Genomic DNA, 15176 nt, shown 5'->3' on the forward strand with positions numbered 1-15176 from the left:
TTCTATTCCACGAGCATTTCTTTCATGTACTGTATTCCGAACCCACACCACTTAGTGATGTGTGGATCACTTGCAGAACTTCAGAGTAACGTGCTCTCATCTGTTTGTTCTGGGCCAGTCCAACCGCAAGGTCGGTACAATCGTCTTAGAGAACAAAGAAAAGTCACGGCCCGCCCGGTCGAGGTGAAACCGAAATGATGATGCCGGATGGAAAGTTGAACAATTTATTTGGAAATACAAAGTCGAAGAACGAATTTGGCGAATGCTCAGCGCTGTCCTCTTTTCCCCGCTCGGGAGCTTCAGCCTGCCTAAGGGGCCAAAAGTGCTCCCCGTCGTGACGGACCGATCCAACTATATTTAGTTTGTCACTATTCTTCGGGTTTGGGTCCATTCGAAATTCAGCGCCCAGACACAGAACGTGCTTGGCTTTGTAGAACGTGTTGGCTATTGCTCGGGGTCGTAACAGTGCACGCGCCGTATTGAATGTGTCACTTGTACCGAGAAAACTAGTGATGGCTACGACCGAATCGCTCCCTTTCATGAAATAATTGAAGTGCTTCCTCGTGCCATTAATGAGCCATCCCTGAGATTCACGTCCACTCGGCACATTCACCGAAGCAGTATGTGCGTTATGTATTTTACAGTAGGAAAGGTGAAGAGATTAAAAAAAAACCAACAACAACTTGGAGCTCAGCTAGCGACCTTCCTTCTTTCCTTCTGCATCAGTCCATCTCGGCTCTCAGCAGCCAGCGTGACTCTTCTCCGTAAGGTGCACGGCATCGCTGACGGCGGCATGTGCCACCCGGGCTTCCTTCCTTCCTTGCTGTTCAATCACCTCACTGTTGTTGTCATCATCTGATTTGTGGCGACTCTCTTTGAATCTGTGTTGAGAAGGGTTTTTAGAAAACATTTTGTCTCCAAAGCCAATTCATCGGACGAGAAGCCAGAATGAATGAAAGAAAGAAAGAAAAGAGATACAAATTGTTGGTGATTCTTTGAAGAATGTATCCCTTTATCAGTTATTGATATGACAAGAAACTGGATGTGACACAAGAGTAGAAAAATGTCCAGTAGAGAAAAGTCCCTCTCTCAGGTGTCGTAATTCTTGATCCTAAGTGAGTCCGGGATCGGGTCAGAGTACAAAGTCGCGCACAGCAAAGCGTTTGTTGAAAGCGGCGTCCTTCCCGAACGCTGTGCCTCGCCGTCACGTGATGGGAACGGACGTCGTGAGCTCTCGCGCTCCTTCGCTATTGCGGGGGGAAACGTCCGTTCGTCTGCGTGTCCGTCGGCCAGCCGCACAGGAAGTCGCCTCCTTCCGTCGAGCTGACGGAGGTCGCGGCCAAGGATCGAATTGGGGGTACGTGCGGCGGCCGAGGGGGCTTCGGGCCTCGAAAGCAGCACCTTCTTCATCACCATCCTCATCTTCATCAGGCCCCGGTCCTTCCGTCGCCTCTCAAGCGTCGGCGCGTTTGACGTGACCTCATCTTCCTGCCAAGCGTCTTGAGTTTTGTTTTGTTTTTTTTTTTTTTTTGAATTTTCTACCTGTAGTTGCACAGTGTGACCAGCGGGCAGCGCTGTGGCCCAGTAGAGTCGGACGGAACCACTCTTCACTCTGCTTTCTTGATGAAAATCTGAAGAGGACGAGACAACGCAGGAGAAAGGATCACAATTGCGCACAGCGTCGTCATCATCATCATCATCATCATATCCAGCCATTTTCTATCACGCTTCTCCTCACGCGGGGGGCGGGCACGATGAAGCCCACCCATCCCGGCTGTCGTCGGGCAAGAGGCGGCGTACGTCCTGAACCGCTCGCCGGCCAATCGCATGAATTGCAAGTAACGTAGCAAACTGTTCGTTTCCTGGTATTCGAACACATTTCGATTTCAAAAGAATTTCCATCCGAGAAACGAACCGCCCGGTCAGAACGATTCCCAGGTCGACAAAGTCATACATTCCGAGTCTTCACATTTCCAGAATTCCAGGAAGCGACACGTGACACCGATTTTTGCCGATAAGCGGTCGGACCTCACTGAGAATGATCCAAACCGGAGAGTCTGCGATGACGGTGAGGCGCATGGCCTCCAAGGGTCCGAACGCGGGATCCACTTCCCCCTCTGCGATGCCTTTCCGGAACATACCTAGGACAAGAGAAAAGGATCGATGGGGTCGATAACCCAACGCCGCTAAAAGCCTCGGCGGCCTTTTGGGGGATTTCTCGCACATTGATTAGTGGATCGCGGCGCTCAGGCGCGGCCGGCGATGCCGCGGGGTCGGAACGGCGCAGTCGGAGGACGAAAGCCAAAGCACGGAAAGCTGCAGAAGCGCCAGTCGCCAAAGACATCCTGACGCGCGCTCCCTGTTGCTTTGGACTCACTCGCACATTCGCGGCGGGCCTCGGACTTGATGCTTTTTTCGGTGGTTTCTTAATGCTTTTTCGCGGTGGCTTGTGGTTTCGGAGCCACGGCGCTTGGAAGCGGAGGCGTCCCGCTAGTGTCCGTTTTCAACCGGTGAAACATTCCCACATCGGGATCGTGTCGTCGTTTGCGATGTCAAAAGGTACTCGACGGCAACCGCACCCTGACGGGAAAAGCGGCACACGTCTGACGAGAACTCAGAATTGTTATCCGAATGCATTTTCAGGAAGAAAGGTTCACTTGCAATCAACTTTTTTTTTTTTTTTTTTTACGCTTCACCTTTAAGTCGCGGGTTTAGGTCGTGCGGTAACTTTGGTGTCGGGAATGAGGGAATCCTTCCTTGGGAACCACTGGAGCATTCCCACCTCCTTGCGAATCACGGCAGAGCCAGAATCTTCCTAAAATGTCCCAGGAAAATCCCTTTCAAGTATTCGATGAAGGGCTTCCGTCCCAGGGATTCCACCGTATTCCCAATCATTCGCTCTTTCCCAACTGGACAATCCCGATGGAGAGACTCCCGACCGACCCCGCCAAGTGAAGACTAACCCTTCCCACGAAAACTGGTTTTGGACCGCCGCTCGGGCTCGGGCGCCGTTAATTGTTACCGTGGCGTAACCGTCAGTCAACGTCAGCCGGTTGGCCTTCCGTATCAAAAGCAATTCATCGGTTCATTGGAGGATAATAATAATAATAATAATAATAGTGACGGGCAGCTTCTTTTACCAAATCAAGCGGTCAACTGACCAATTCGGATGAAGCCGTCTTGCGTGCGATGGTACTTGAGGCTTTTGTCCTTCCCCTCCGTCAAAGCTCGTCTGTCCGCCTGAAAGTTCTGGAAAAGTGCACACCTCCGTCACACCGAGCGTCTCCTGGGAAAAGGCGGCCGGTTGACTTGCGGAACTCACATCGAACGGGAGAACCTCCACGGACGTGTTGAGCAGTTTGTCTCCCGCGTGCTCCAAGTTCCCGCTTCGGAAAAAATATCTGAAAATTGGACGACGCATCCAAAAGTTGGCCACCAGTCGCTACTTTTTGTGATTTTTTTTTTTTTTCCACGCACGGCGACCCGTCATCTATTGCAGGACGAGCGTTCCGTTCGCACGGCGCGTCAAGATCCGACGTCTTTTCCAGATAACAACCAGAGAAAAAAAAATTGTTGCGTTCGATCCATTTCGTTCCAAACGCGAGTCGGAGCTGCTCGGCCACGACGCGAGCGGCCGTGGTCAACGTTTGCGTCGTTGCGCGGGTGGAAAAAAAAAAAAGGATGTTACGAGTCCTCTAAAACGTTTGCTCTGTATTCTGTGTTGCGTGTTAACACGAAGCGAGTGACTTTTGTTACTCTCGCCTTTGGTCCAACATGTATCCGTTTTTCTGTGTGCGCGCGCGTGCGGGTGTTGTTTGACACTACAAAGTCCAGCGCAAGTGAGGAATAAACAGCTTGCTGCAAGCGCGACTTGGAAAAGTGATGAGCCCCGCGCGGCACCCACCTCTCGACGCGCACGGGCGTGAAGAAGCGTATCCGGATGAAGTCGCCCGCCGCGGGCGTGAAGGCCCAGAAGAAGTCCTCGCCAAGGTAGGCCTTCTCCAGGGTGAAGTGCTGGTACGTCTTCAGGCTGGTGGTGACCTCGGCCGGCGGGTTGGCGTGGCCCTTCTGCTTCCCGAAGTCCTTGTCCTGAAGGCGAAACGGCGTCGGCGTCGGCGGCAGCGGCGCAGACGTCGAGGCGCGGCTCACCTTCAGTTTCTGGATTTTGCCCGCCAGCGACGAGTGCGTCCCCACGTGTTGGAAGAGAGACGGCTTGAAGCGGACCCTCAGGTTGGCTTTTTGCCGGTCGCAGTGTTTCTGAGGACCACAAGACGCTTGGGGTTTTTTTTTTTTTTTCTGGCTTGGATGATGATGATGATGATGATGATGATGAGAAAGAAGATGTCTGGCGTGGGGCGACTTTCAGGTGGCGGAAACGGTGACAAGTATCTCATTCTGCTTCCATTCAAACTGCAAATTTGGATTTCGGGTTCCATGGGGAGATGTTTGTCGTTTTTATAGCAGACCTGCTCAGTCCCCGAGATGCCCACCGGAAGTCCCTTCGCGGCAACGAGAGAACGATTCCTAACGCAGCCACTGTCGTCCTCGCCGACGTCGGGATTTTGTCACAGCGGACCCGGTTAGTTTGGAGAGCTTTTGGAGCCATTTGGGAGTCGGGGAGCTGCCCTCGTTAATCCCTCCAAATGCTCATTTCGTGGTGATTCGGGAGCCAGGGCGGAGCCAAGGCTTCCAAACGCAGCGACGGTCTTGGGAATCACGCGCGACGTCGCGCAAGTCCCGATTGTCCTTAAGAAGGATGCGGGATACTTTTTACTCCGGACACGTCGTCGGCTACTTTTACTGATCCATCCCGGCGCCTCTATTTTTCGACTCCATCTGGGCCTCCGGCGTTGCGCCAGTCAAACGGGACCACCGCTGTCCCTTCTAGAAGGTTCTTTCCGCCGGCAGTCCCGCTGAGCCAGACCTCCGCTGATCATTTCGGGCCAGTACGTTTCGGACCCCGCGCAACCCAGAGAAGAAACCCTCAAAGGTCTGCCTTCTGCCACCCGGAAGTGCGCGGTCACAAAGGTAGGTCAGAGGTCACGAGTAGGCAGCGACTGACCGCGTCCTTCTCCGGGTTGCACACTTTGACCCACATGATGTGATCCAGCAGCCAGTCGATGGGTTTGTCCTTGTAGAACATCAACACGAACTCCACGATCAGGGACAGGTCCGAAGTCTTGAACATCTTTCCTGCACGCGTCAAAAGCGACGTGGTTATTACATTTTCAAATTTCGAAACGAAAATCACATCCATGCAAGAGTGGATTTCTATCAAAATCATAAGCTCTGAATAACGGAGATCAGGACTGGGATTTCTTTCAGTATCGGGATTTTCGGCCCACGTGTCGCCGTCGCGTATTCGTATGCGCGTCGATTCGCGCCGACCGACGGCCGTCGGAATACGAATCCTCTCGATTTGCACAAAAGGCACAGGCAATTTGTCGCACGCTTTTGATTCAATCGCTCGATCGGAAGGCGAAAGGTCGCCGCGCGCCCACCGATGAAGCCCAGCTGCGAGAATTCCAGAATCAGCCAGTCGTCGGAGGGCTGCTGCAGGGCAAACTTCTTCATGGTGCCCAAGTAGGCGGGTCGCGCCACGATGTCGTCCTCCAGCTGGCGCCACACGCAACACGGGCCCGCGGGTCAACCTTGCGCAGGTGCAGGAACGGACGCCCGCCCGCGTACCTGCACGTAGTACGTCCCTTTGGTGCGGGCGTACATCATGAGGAAGCAGTAGTCCAGATTCTGCTTGCTGCGCCACCTGACGGCCCAACCACAAGAACAAGTCCATGAGGACGAGGAATCCCTGAGGGAGAAAACGATTGGCGGGACTGGCGCACCCCACCTGACTCGCTCCTTGGGGTCTCCAAAAGATTCACGGAGGTGCGACAAGTCCGGGTAGAAGTGGACGGACGGCGACACCACCTCCAGCAGGCCCGAGCGGATCTCCGACGGGAAGCTGACGACAAACGCGACAAACGCCGTCTTTGCTCCGACGGACGACGCCGGGGGAAGGACGCGGGAAGGCCGAGCGCTCCCGCAAACAAAAAAAAAAAATGGACTGCAAATATCAGAGCAATGCTGATCATGCAAGTGGCTGCTTTGAAATGGGGGTTGCGTTCATTCAGGCACAAAAATGAAATCGCGCACCATCAAAAAGACACAAAAGGGAAACGTTTGTGACAACACACGAGGGGAAGAACGACAAACAAACCAGCAGTAAATTGCGACCGATCCCGGCCGAGCCAGGCGACCTCCGTGGGGATCGGAATACGAAACGAATTGCAGAAGGATGCGGGCCGGTGCTTTGTCGCGGCAGCGGAGATACACGCAGACATTAAAAGATGTCAACCGAAGAGCGGTGTGTTGCCACGGTAACAACTTCACATCACGCAGACGTCACTTACAGGAGCTTCAGGTTGTCGGCCACGCTCAAGGCGTACTGACGGTCTGCCTGCGTGCGCACACACACAAACACGTTCACAATCTTTAAAAAAAAAAAAAAAAACACTGATGACATCATCATTTCAGCCAATCAGGCAGCGAGGAGACCCGCGACTCAGGCGGCGTCCGAGTTGCCAGTTCAGGCAAACCGAGTCACCGGCGGCCGCTTGATTCGGCGGCACCGACGGCCCGGCGGGGTGGAGCTTAATGCCGCCGTTAATCAGAAGAAAAAGAAAAAAAAAAGACTTTTGACGACTTTTTACAGACCGACGTGCGTGCGTGCGTGCGGGTCGTCCCTGTCGGGAAATGGCCGACTACCGTAAAACGCCATTTTCAGAAAACAAGCGAGACAGAGGTGGGAAGTCGCAAAATACTTTTTCAGCTAGCGCTACTTCACTTAAGTCTTCTTACATTTTAAGCACACAGCTGCACTTTCCACTCATCACATTTTCAATTCTTAAACCTAAAAGTAGCGATGATGACCCATCAAAAGAAGAACACACAACAACAACAAAAATGATTCTATAGCAACACACACACACATTCGTAGTTGATTCTTTTCAAAGCCCACGGGCTAAATGCTGAGATAAAACATGCGACGCCATAGACGGGCTAACGAAAATCAGCATGGGTATTCTCATCGATGCGAGCCTTCAAACAAACAAACAAAAAAAACAAGTCGGTTCATTGGCCAAAGCGGCGACGACAACAAAGCGCACACGCACGGACGGCACGGCGCCACCGACCTCCGCGACGAGGACAACGATGACGCAGTCGTCCTTCTCGGCGGCGCTGAGCTGCGACACGAGCGAGCCGAGCGTGTCCGTCAAGTACGAGCGGACCTCCCGCCTCACGCTGGGAACGCCCATCACTATGGAAACTGCAGGGACACACACACACACAAGGTGACTCCTTCTCTATCCCATAATGCAACAGCAGCGACGCACACGCAGGACTTGACGGTCATTTTTATCTTATGGGCCTCGTCATTTTGGTCTCACTTCCGAAGGGATTTTCGCTCGAGGTTTTGGGGACGAACCGGGTCGGCTGGATCAAAATGACGGAATCCAGCACGAGAGAATCTTTCGTCGTCGTCCACTCCGCAATCACTTCGGCGCCATTTTGACAATGTTGTCCAAACGCTTTGGATTGAAAAAAAAAAAAAAAAAAAAAGAGAGAGATTTGGGCACATGGGCCATGGACGGACTGCCCCACAATTCTAAGGTTGCGGGTTCAAATTAGGGTTTGCCTCCGGGCCCGGTTGACCCGCGTCTTTAATCGCTTGGTGCTTTCATCAAAGGGGTCTTTTTGCCGGGCTTGTCGCCTTTGACCCGCTCGTCACGGGTGACCCCGGCAGGGGCGTCATTGGGACACACTAACCCCTCCCGCCCTGAGGTGACGGCTTCTGGGAGGGGGAGATTATTATTATTATTATCATCATCGTTGTTGTTGTTATCAGTGATAAATGGAACAAAAACTCAAATGTGGCTGGCGACAAAATTCCGACGTTTCCTCTTCCCCTTTTTGCGTAGACGGCGACACGAGGCGCACACAGACGGAGCGACCCCCCCCCCCCCCCCACCTCCGGCACGTCCTTGTCCCACGTGGACGGCGGGCAGCAGGCCGTCTTCGCTGTCGCCGAGGTGAGGAAGATGATGGAGGACGGACGGGAGCTGGAGGAAGTTCTTGCTGGCGCTGACGTTCCACAACTTCATCCCGGTCTCCTCTGGAAAGAGCCACGGAGAGAAGACGTCACGTCAAACGGCTTCGATTCGATTCCCGTCGCGCTCACAATTCTCGGTTTCAGCGTTCGCTAGTTCGCCGCGGCTTCGGCCGGGCGGCGCTCGACGGTTGGTTCGAGTTCATTTGTCGTTCGTGTGGCTTTTTCATCCGAGCTTGTTCGATTTCGATCGCTCGTTTGTCCAAACGTGCCCCGACGTCGAGGGGTCGCGTGTCTCTACGGAGCCCCGCCCCTCGCCGGCTGACCCTCGACCCCAATGAGGAAAACCGCCGTCCCAAAAAGACCCAACGGTATCGCGGGGCTCCCGGTGCGTCGTTTCGGATTGTGCGATTTGCAAATTTCCAGACCCGAGAGGCTGCTCCAGGTTCTGTTGATGTCGCGCAATGCTTGTTTCTCTGCGACGGCCCGCTTGATCTCATCCAGGACCAGGTTGAGTTCTTTGGAGCGGCGCAGGTTCTCCTGCTCGGCCGAGCGCAGGCGCTCCCTCAACGCCAGGAACTCCCGCTGGTAGAAGTCCACCGCGTCTCCTGAACAAAACACAACATGGTGACACCTCCGGCGTATCCGAGACCACAGACCGGATGACAATGGATGAGAGCATAAAACGGACAAAAGTCCACACCTTGGACCGGAACTATGCCAGACCGGAGCACAGAGACCGCACCGTAGAACCCAAATCGCCCGGTTGAGGGTGTAGCCCGCCTCCGGCCCAAAGATGTCGGGGATAGGCCCCGGCGCTCCCGTCGCGCTTGTGAGCATAAGCGGCTCAAAACAGAAGCCCGACCCCCCCCCAAAAATGAACAGGATGCACCACAAATTTATGACCCTCGACACATCATTATGTCATTGACAGGAAGTGACATCATCAGAGACGCAACCACAGAGCAGAACGTCGACCGAATCGTAGATAATACCAACAGGCACAAGACTCTGGATACATACTGTACATGCTCAAATACTGCAAAGAGCTCAGGATATATATATATATATATATATATATATATATATACACACACAAACACACACACACACACACACACACACACACACGCAAGATGATTGACGAGCGTACAGATTGCAGTGCAGTGTCCAAAGTGTGGACAGCAGCCATGTCGGGAACGTACACAACAGTCACTTTAACATTTTAAAACGTATTCACAGAGTATTACGTGGAAGAGGTATTGGGACGCATCACTTCCTCTACGCAGTGCCACCCATTTCCTGTTGACATTGGCGCCACTTCCCGTCTCCCTGCGTACGGGGGGGGGGGCGACTGGTCGTTCCTCAGGGACGGCGGGGGTCAGAGTTCAAGCGCGAAAGAGCTCGACCCCCAAAACGTCCTTTGGCCTTGATTCGGGCCAGCCGCCCGGCTTCCCGTGACATTTCTCGGGTTCTGAGTTCCGACCTGCGCGTTCCCAAAACGTGTTAGCGTGATTGCAGCCCAAGAAAAGTAGGAGCGGAGCCCCCCCCCCCCCCCCCCGAAACGGGCCCGACCGAGCAAAGCCGGCGACCGGCACGATGCCGCCGTTGTGCGGCGGGCGCGAGGCGTCGCCGTTGAACAGGAAGCGGTTCGAAGCGCAGAACAGAACGTCGCTGTTTGAAACGTTTGTCGATCCAAGACGCCCGACCGCTTGCGAAAGCAAAACACAAGCTAACCGGGTGGCCAGAGTGTACTGCAGACCACACGCGCAATATCAAATATTTCATGCCATTTCAAAAATGAAATGGCATGAAATATTTGATATATCTCAGCGGACGTCACCAAATGCCAATGCAGCTGAAGTCACGTGAGCGATACCTCAAAAGTCCAGCAAAAATACGACTTCAGTTGACATATTTTCGTTTCTCGAGATGGGGATTTTTTTTTTTATTTACTCTGTGCTATAATCATCAAACTTTTACATATTTGATATAAAGTATATTTATCAAATAGTTGACCGTGTGTGTGTGTGTGTGTGTGCAACGCATCTCTCAAATTTGGCTTTTGAAGCGAACTACCTAATAAACGATTTCCAGTATTGTCGCGCGAGCCGGCGAATGAACGGCGGTGACGCGTGCGTGAATGTCATCCGTAACGCCGCGGTTATGAGAGCAAAATCTGGTGCCTCGAAGACGAGTGTCACGGAGCAAAAGTCGTGCGCGCGCCCGCGCGTCGTTCACTGGTGTTCGGGAGAGCCTTGGAGTGAGAGCAAAACGTGTTTATGACACTTGCGTTTCTTTTCACTCGTGCATTTGAGGAGCGAGCGGGAAGTGAGCGCTCGTCCCGAATAATGCGCCTGAAATCCCAAACGTGCAGCGGGAGGGGCGGGAGACGAGCGTCGGTCGGGAGCGGCTCTCTTCCAGCCAAGCAAATGTCGGACGACAACCGACATCCGTTGATCCGATCCTGATTGGTGTCAGTCAAACGAGCCGGACCGGCGAAGACGACCTCTCGTCAAATATTCGCCACGTCTACGTCTTACGCACGCGCAAGGTGGAAGGAAGCGTGCGTGTGCCGTCATGCCGTATTTATGAGAGCCAAAACAAGAACGGGGAACAAGTCGTCATAGAAAGTTGACGAGCCTCCAGAGGACAATTCCAAGTTTGCGAAGAACACACGAAGCTCGCCGTGACGCACAAACGCACACGACGGGGTTCTGCGCTCAGGATCAAAAGCGTGTCCGATGTCCACCACACCGATTATACTTCAATCACGCGACCACCCTTTAAATAAACGTCAGCACGCGCGCAAACTTTCAGAGGACTTTGACTTTTGCGCGCACACGTCACGTAAGAGGTCGGGGATGGGGTCAACTCCGACTGGGTCCCGGTGCAAAAGTCACGTGTGAAGCAAATTACAGTTCTTCGCACAGGTTAAAGAATATGCGGTATCGCCTGTCTTCGTGTGATCGCCCACCATTTGTGTTCAAATGGCTGCCGCTGCGATCGTTTTTTTTTTTTTTTTTTAAGCGTTCAAACCTTGAACGCGATCTTTTCTTTGACCGCAAGCAGCTTTCTACTTGCTTCTTCTTCTCCACTGCTTTACTTGGCCTAAGAAAGATTACATAAATACATTCAGCTAAGTGGACTTTCCGGGGCAAAACCAGACGCAGTATCATCGTTATGTTTTGCAACAATTTGTTCCGTTTTGCTTCATGCGTTCAATACTTTTTCCATGTCATTTCTCAATTTTGCACAACTTATTGTTGTCGTTCGCACGTACGGATTGAAAATGTCATGTCCATAATCACCGTTGGAAATGTATTTCGCAAGAAAAATGTCGACGCGTTAAATACTAGTTTCGGCCGCTGTACGATATTAATATTGATATACACGCGCCATCAGTATGAATCACGCTCAATTGGAAATGACGTTTTTTGCCATGTAATTTTCTTTGTTTGGTTTGACAGTAAGCAGGTAGCGATAGAAACAAAACAAAAAAAGCAAATCAAAAGAGCCCATCGCTGACAACTTTGGACTAAAAGGGTGCAAGGTCCGGTTTTTGGCGCCCACTGTTGGACCATGCAATTAAAAAAAATCGTTTTTGTGGCCAAGCGCGAAACACGCCACAGAGCAAAGCGAGTATGCGGGTCCGGGGTCCGGAGTCCGGACCTGAAACCCGACCCGAGCCCGCACAGCAGGCAGGCGGTTCGGGCCCACAAAAAACATGCAGATATTGATTGCCATTTGCAAGCACCACCGGCGACTTATTTATTTATCCGATAAAAAGTTCCTCACAAATTTCGGATGTTGGGAGCCTTTTAAGATGGCCGCCTTTGACAAAAGGAATCCAAAACTTTGCGTTCATCCGTGCGGCGTCTACTCCCATTGCAGATATTTTTGCAACACAGCTCTACATTGGTTGCTTGCGCCAAAAAAAAAAAAAATAATAATAATAATAATAAACAACGATAAAAATAAGAACATTCATCTCCCTTCTTCTTTGCTCTTCTGGTGGCCATTTTTGTCGGCCACTATTCCAGGGGCAACATTTTTAGTTGGCGGCCATCTTGAAAAGCGTTCTCGGGTCACGTGACGTGCGGCAGCGCGGGCGCTCCTCGTGCGTTTCGGCAAAAGACGCCGCGTGACGTCGCGCGCCGACGCTCGTCCCCCCGCGCGTGACGCCCCGAGGCCAAGTCCGAGCGGGACACCGACACGCCAATATGCACAAAAAACACTCGCACGCAAATGCATAAAAGCCAACGCGAGCAGCAGCCGTGTGACGGCCTGGTGTGAAAGTGCCCCGACTCCACAAATCAAGCGCTCCCTGGTTGCACTTGCACTTACACCGCTGTGGCGCAAAAGCAGCGCACCGCTCCGGGCTGCCGGTACGAAACTTGGCCTTTTCCATTCCTCCAGCGTGACAAAAACCAAAGCACTCTCCGAGAAGAGAGACGAGCGGGCGGCCGACGTGACGCAAAACGAGCGCTCCTCCAATGACCTCCGGGCTCATTTCTTGCGTGTGGTGGGCCACGAATCAAGCGTGCCCTTTCACCACCTACTCCATATTTTTGATGTCCCACTTTGTCCTCATGAGTAACAAAAAGAAACCTGTGCACTAGTACGACAACTTTGGCAAACTCGTTTTGCTGTTCCCGGGACATTCCTCGTGCCGCGGCTCATGCCTACTAGTTGCTAGTGCAGTGCAGCACGTGCCTGGAAGAAGGCCAAAAATGGCGCCAGAAAAAGACGCTTTTCTTCGGCTAGTCTGCCATTTATTGCGTCGTCGTTTCACTAGGATAAGTTGGACAACAACTAGTGCGACATCGAGAGGCTCAGGTTGCGCGTTCAAATCTTGTGTGGGGTTTGTGTTGCGTGCGTGGCTAATTGCCCAAACAAAAACAAAAACACACGCGCGAGGTTGGCTGAAGACTGGAAATTGCCCGTAAGCCGAACGGTCGCTTGGTTCTACGTGCCTTGCGATTGGCTGGCGACCAGTTCAAGGTGGACGCTCGCGGCTCAAAAAAAATGGATGAATGGATGGATGGATGGATGGAGAGGAGGCTACTAGTGCGTGACACACCTCGTCCAGTAAGTAGTGTTACTATGACAGCAAGGGAGTTTGGTAGTAGTGAGGCTTAATTGTGTACTAGTAGTCCAAAAGGGACCTAATAGCAGTTGGGAGACTAAAAGTGTTCCAGCACTTCTTCTTCTTCTTCTTCTTCTACTACTAGCGCAGCCTCGCCATTCTACGAAAGCATTTGGGAGCCTGGATGTGACTGGCACGCACTAGTAACCCTTTTTCTCCTCCTCCTGACGCGGTTAGGACTACTACACTGACCTAGTGCTGTGCAGCACAGCAATTGCATCGGACCTTCGGAAGCCGAGCTAGTAGACGGTCGCGAAGAACCGGGGCGCCCGTTTCCGAGCCCCCCAGCGCCACTCCACACGCGCCCGCCTCACCTGCAGACGTCGACGGCGTCTTACCTCCTCCCGAACTGCTGAAGGCGGCGAACCAGGAGAGCGAGGCCAGCCCGCACAGGCCCAGCAGGGACAGCGTCAAGAAGGACGCATTTCGGAACCTCATCCCTTCCTCCTCTTCCTCGTCGACGACGACAACACCGGCAGCATGTCCGCACGCACCCGATCGCGGGGAGAGGGGAGGGGGCGTGGAAAGGGGACGAGGAGACAGACGAGGGGACAGACCTCGCCAGCCAAATGCTCCCGATGTTTCACCCAAACCGGGCGAGACGCCGTTGATCGTCCAATCTTCTGGCGTCCAATTCGGACGCTCCCCTGACGTCATCTCCCCCCCCCCCCCACACACACACACACACACACTTACACTTTTCCTCGTTTGGATCGTGGGCGCTGAAAAATGAAAATTCATCTTGACGCGCTCAAAAGAAAAGAATCACGATTTTGACCGAGAATACTTTGGAGACTAAATAAGGACTGGCACAAAGCAGGAAAGGATGCAAGAGTCCAGTAAGGGCTCAAGACTTCAACTTCGAAGTGATCATTTGGGAACACGCCGCAGATGCTTGTGCGGTGCGGTGCGGTGCGGTGAGATGACGACGGCGAGCGCAAAAGTAGCAGACAAAATAGCTGGCCTGGCAGAAATGTGCGCACCCCCCAGGGAAGACCACAATCCCTTTCGCCACTTTGAACCGGTTTGGAAAGTGGCATTTTCACGTGCGACGTATTTTTCAAAAGGTGCCCCGGCGGCAGGCAACGCACGCCGGACCGAGCTGGATTTGCTCCAAGCCTCCAGAAAGTCGTCCTTTCGTCCACCAAAAATGCGAGACCTCGGAAATGAAACATCATCCCAAAAGGTCAACAGTGTTAACGAGCAAGTTTGGACGGTCAAAACGCAGCAAAGATTGCGTCATGTGTGGAGTCCTTCAGTTCGCAGGGCAAACATCGGGCTACTCGTGCCGTTCGCCAATGTCCAAGGACTTGGAAATTGCGCCATTCTTTCTTCTTTTCAAGCGGCTCTCGCTCCAAACTGGGCGGCCACATTTCCGCCCTTTGACCTTTGACTTTCCACAACTCTTTTGGTCTTTCTTCTTTGGGATCTGTCGGAAAAGATGGCGAAATCTTCTCACAAGTGGCCGAAATGAGTTTCCGGCCGGACTCATCGCTCATCCGGGAGGAGGCTGCTGGGGCATCTGATCCGGATCGCCGAGGTGTTCCGGGCACGGGAAAGAGACCCCGAGGACGACCCCGGGACACGTCTCTCGGCATCCCTCCGGGAGAGCTGCGAGAAGCGGCTGGGGAAAGGGAAGCCTGACCTGACCTGACCCGACCCGGAAAAGCGATACATGATGGATGGATATACAGTACATTCGAAATGTGAATATGGCAGTGGCGATATTTTAATTAGGACTGTATTGAACTATGCTTCTAATCTACCAGTGCAACCGTAAATTATTTTGAACGGGCTAAGCTAACGTTTCTGTCCCTTTCTTCTTTATTTCCCCGTTTTTCCTTTGTCTCCCTGGCAACTTTGTTTGTTTGAAATTTGCACTTACGTGACATTTTTTTTTTCTAAAAATAATAATAAATA

The 15176-nt window shown here is 52.7% G+C and overlaps 1 protein-coding gene across 11 annotated transcripts; it reads right to left on the bottom strand.

The window, feature by feature from the left end:
- Window positions 1–210: 210 nt before the first annotated feature.
- On the bottom strand, window positions 211–15147 carry mgat4b (alpha-1,3-mannosyl-glycoprotein 4-beta-N-acetylglucosaminyltransferase B). Of its 11 annotated transcripts, none has more exons than XM_061834111.1 (15): window positions 13571–15147; window positions 8536–8715; window positions 8030–8173; window positions 7194–7327; window positions 6411–6457; window positions 5849–6064; window positions 5689–5764; window positions 5502–5616; window positions 5063–5193; window positions 3905–4257; window positions 3323–3401; window positions 3162–3249; window positions 2034–2141; window positions 1543–1631; window positions 211–1488 (listed from the first exon to the last, which is right to left on the bottom strand). In XM_061834111.1, exons 1-15 carry the CDS (start codon window positions 13995–13997, stop codon window positions 1090–1092), a joined length of 2586 nt encoding a protein of 861 aa, XP_061690095.1. In that variant the 5' UTR covers window positions 13998–15147; the 3' UTR covers window positions 211–1089. The 11 variants fall into 11 exon arrangements, 10 of the variants coding, with proteins under 10 accessions (XP_061690095.1, XP_061690096.1, XP_061690093.1 ...); XM_061834112.1 differs by having other exon boundaries at window positions 211–1631; window positions 3905–4089; window positions 4150–4257; window positions 13571–15146; XR_009797022.1 differs by having other exon boundaries at window positions 1351–1488; window positions 2029–2141; window positions 13571–15142.
- Window positions 15148–15176: the final 29 nt, after the last annotated feature.

The sequence above is a fragment of the Syngnathoides biaculeatus genome, chromosome 11, assembly GCF_019802595.1.
Source record: "Syngnathoides biaculeatus isolate LvHL_M chromosome 11, ASM1980259v1, whole genome shotgun sequence".
Classification (NCBI taxonomy): Eukaryota; Metazoa; Chordata; class Actinopteri; order Syngnathiformes; family Syngnathidae; genus Syngnathoides; species Syngnathoides biaculeatus.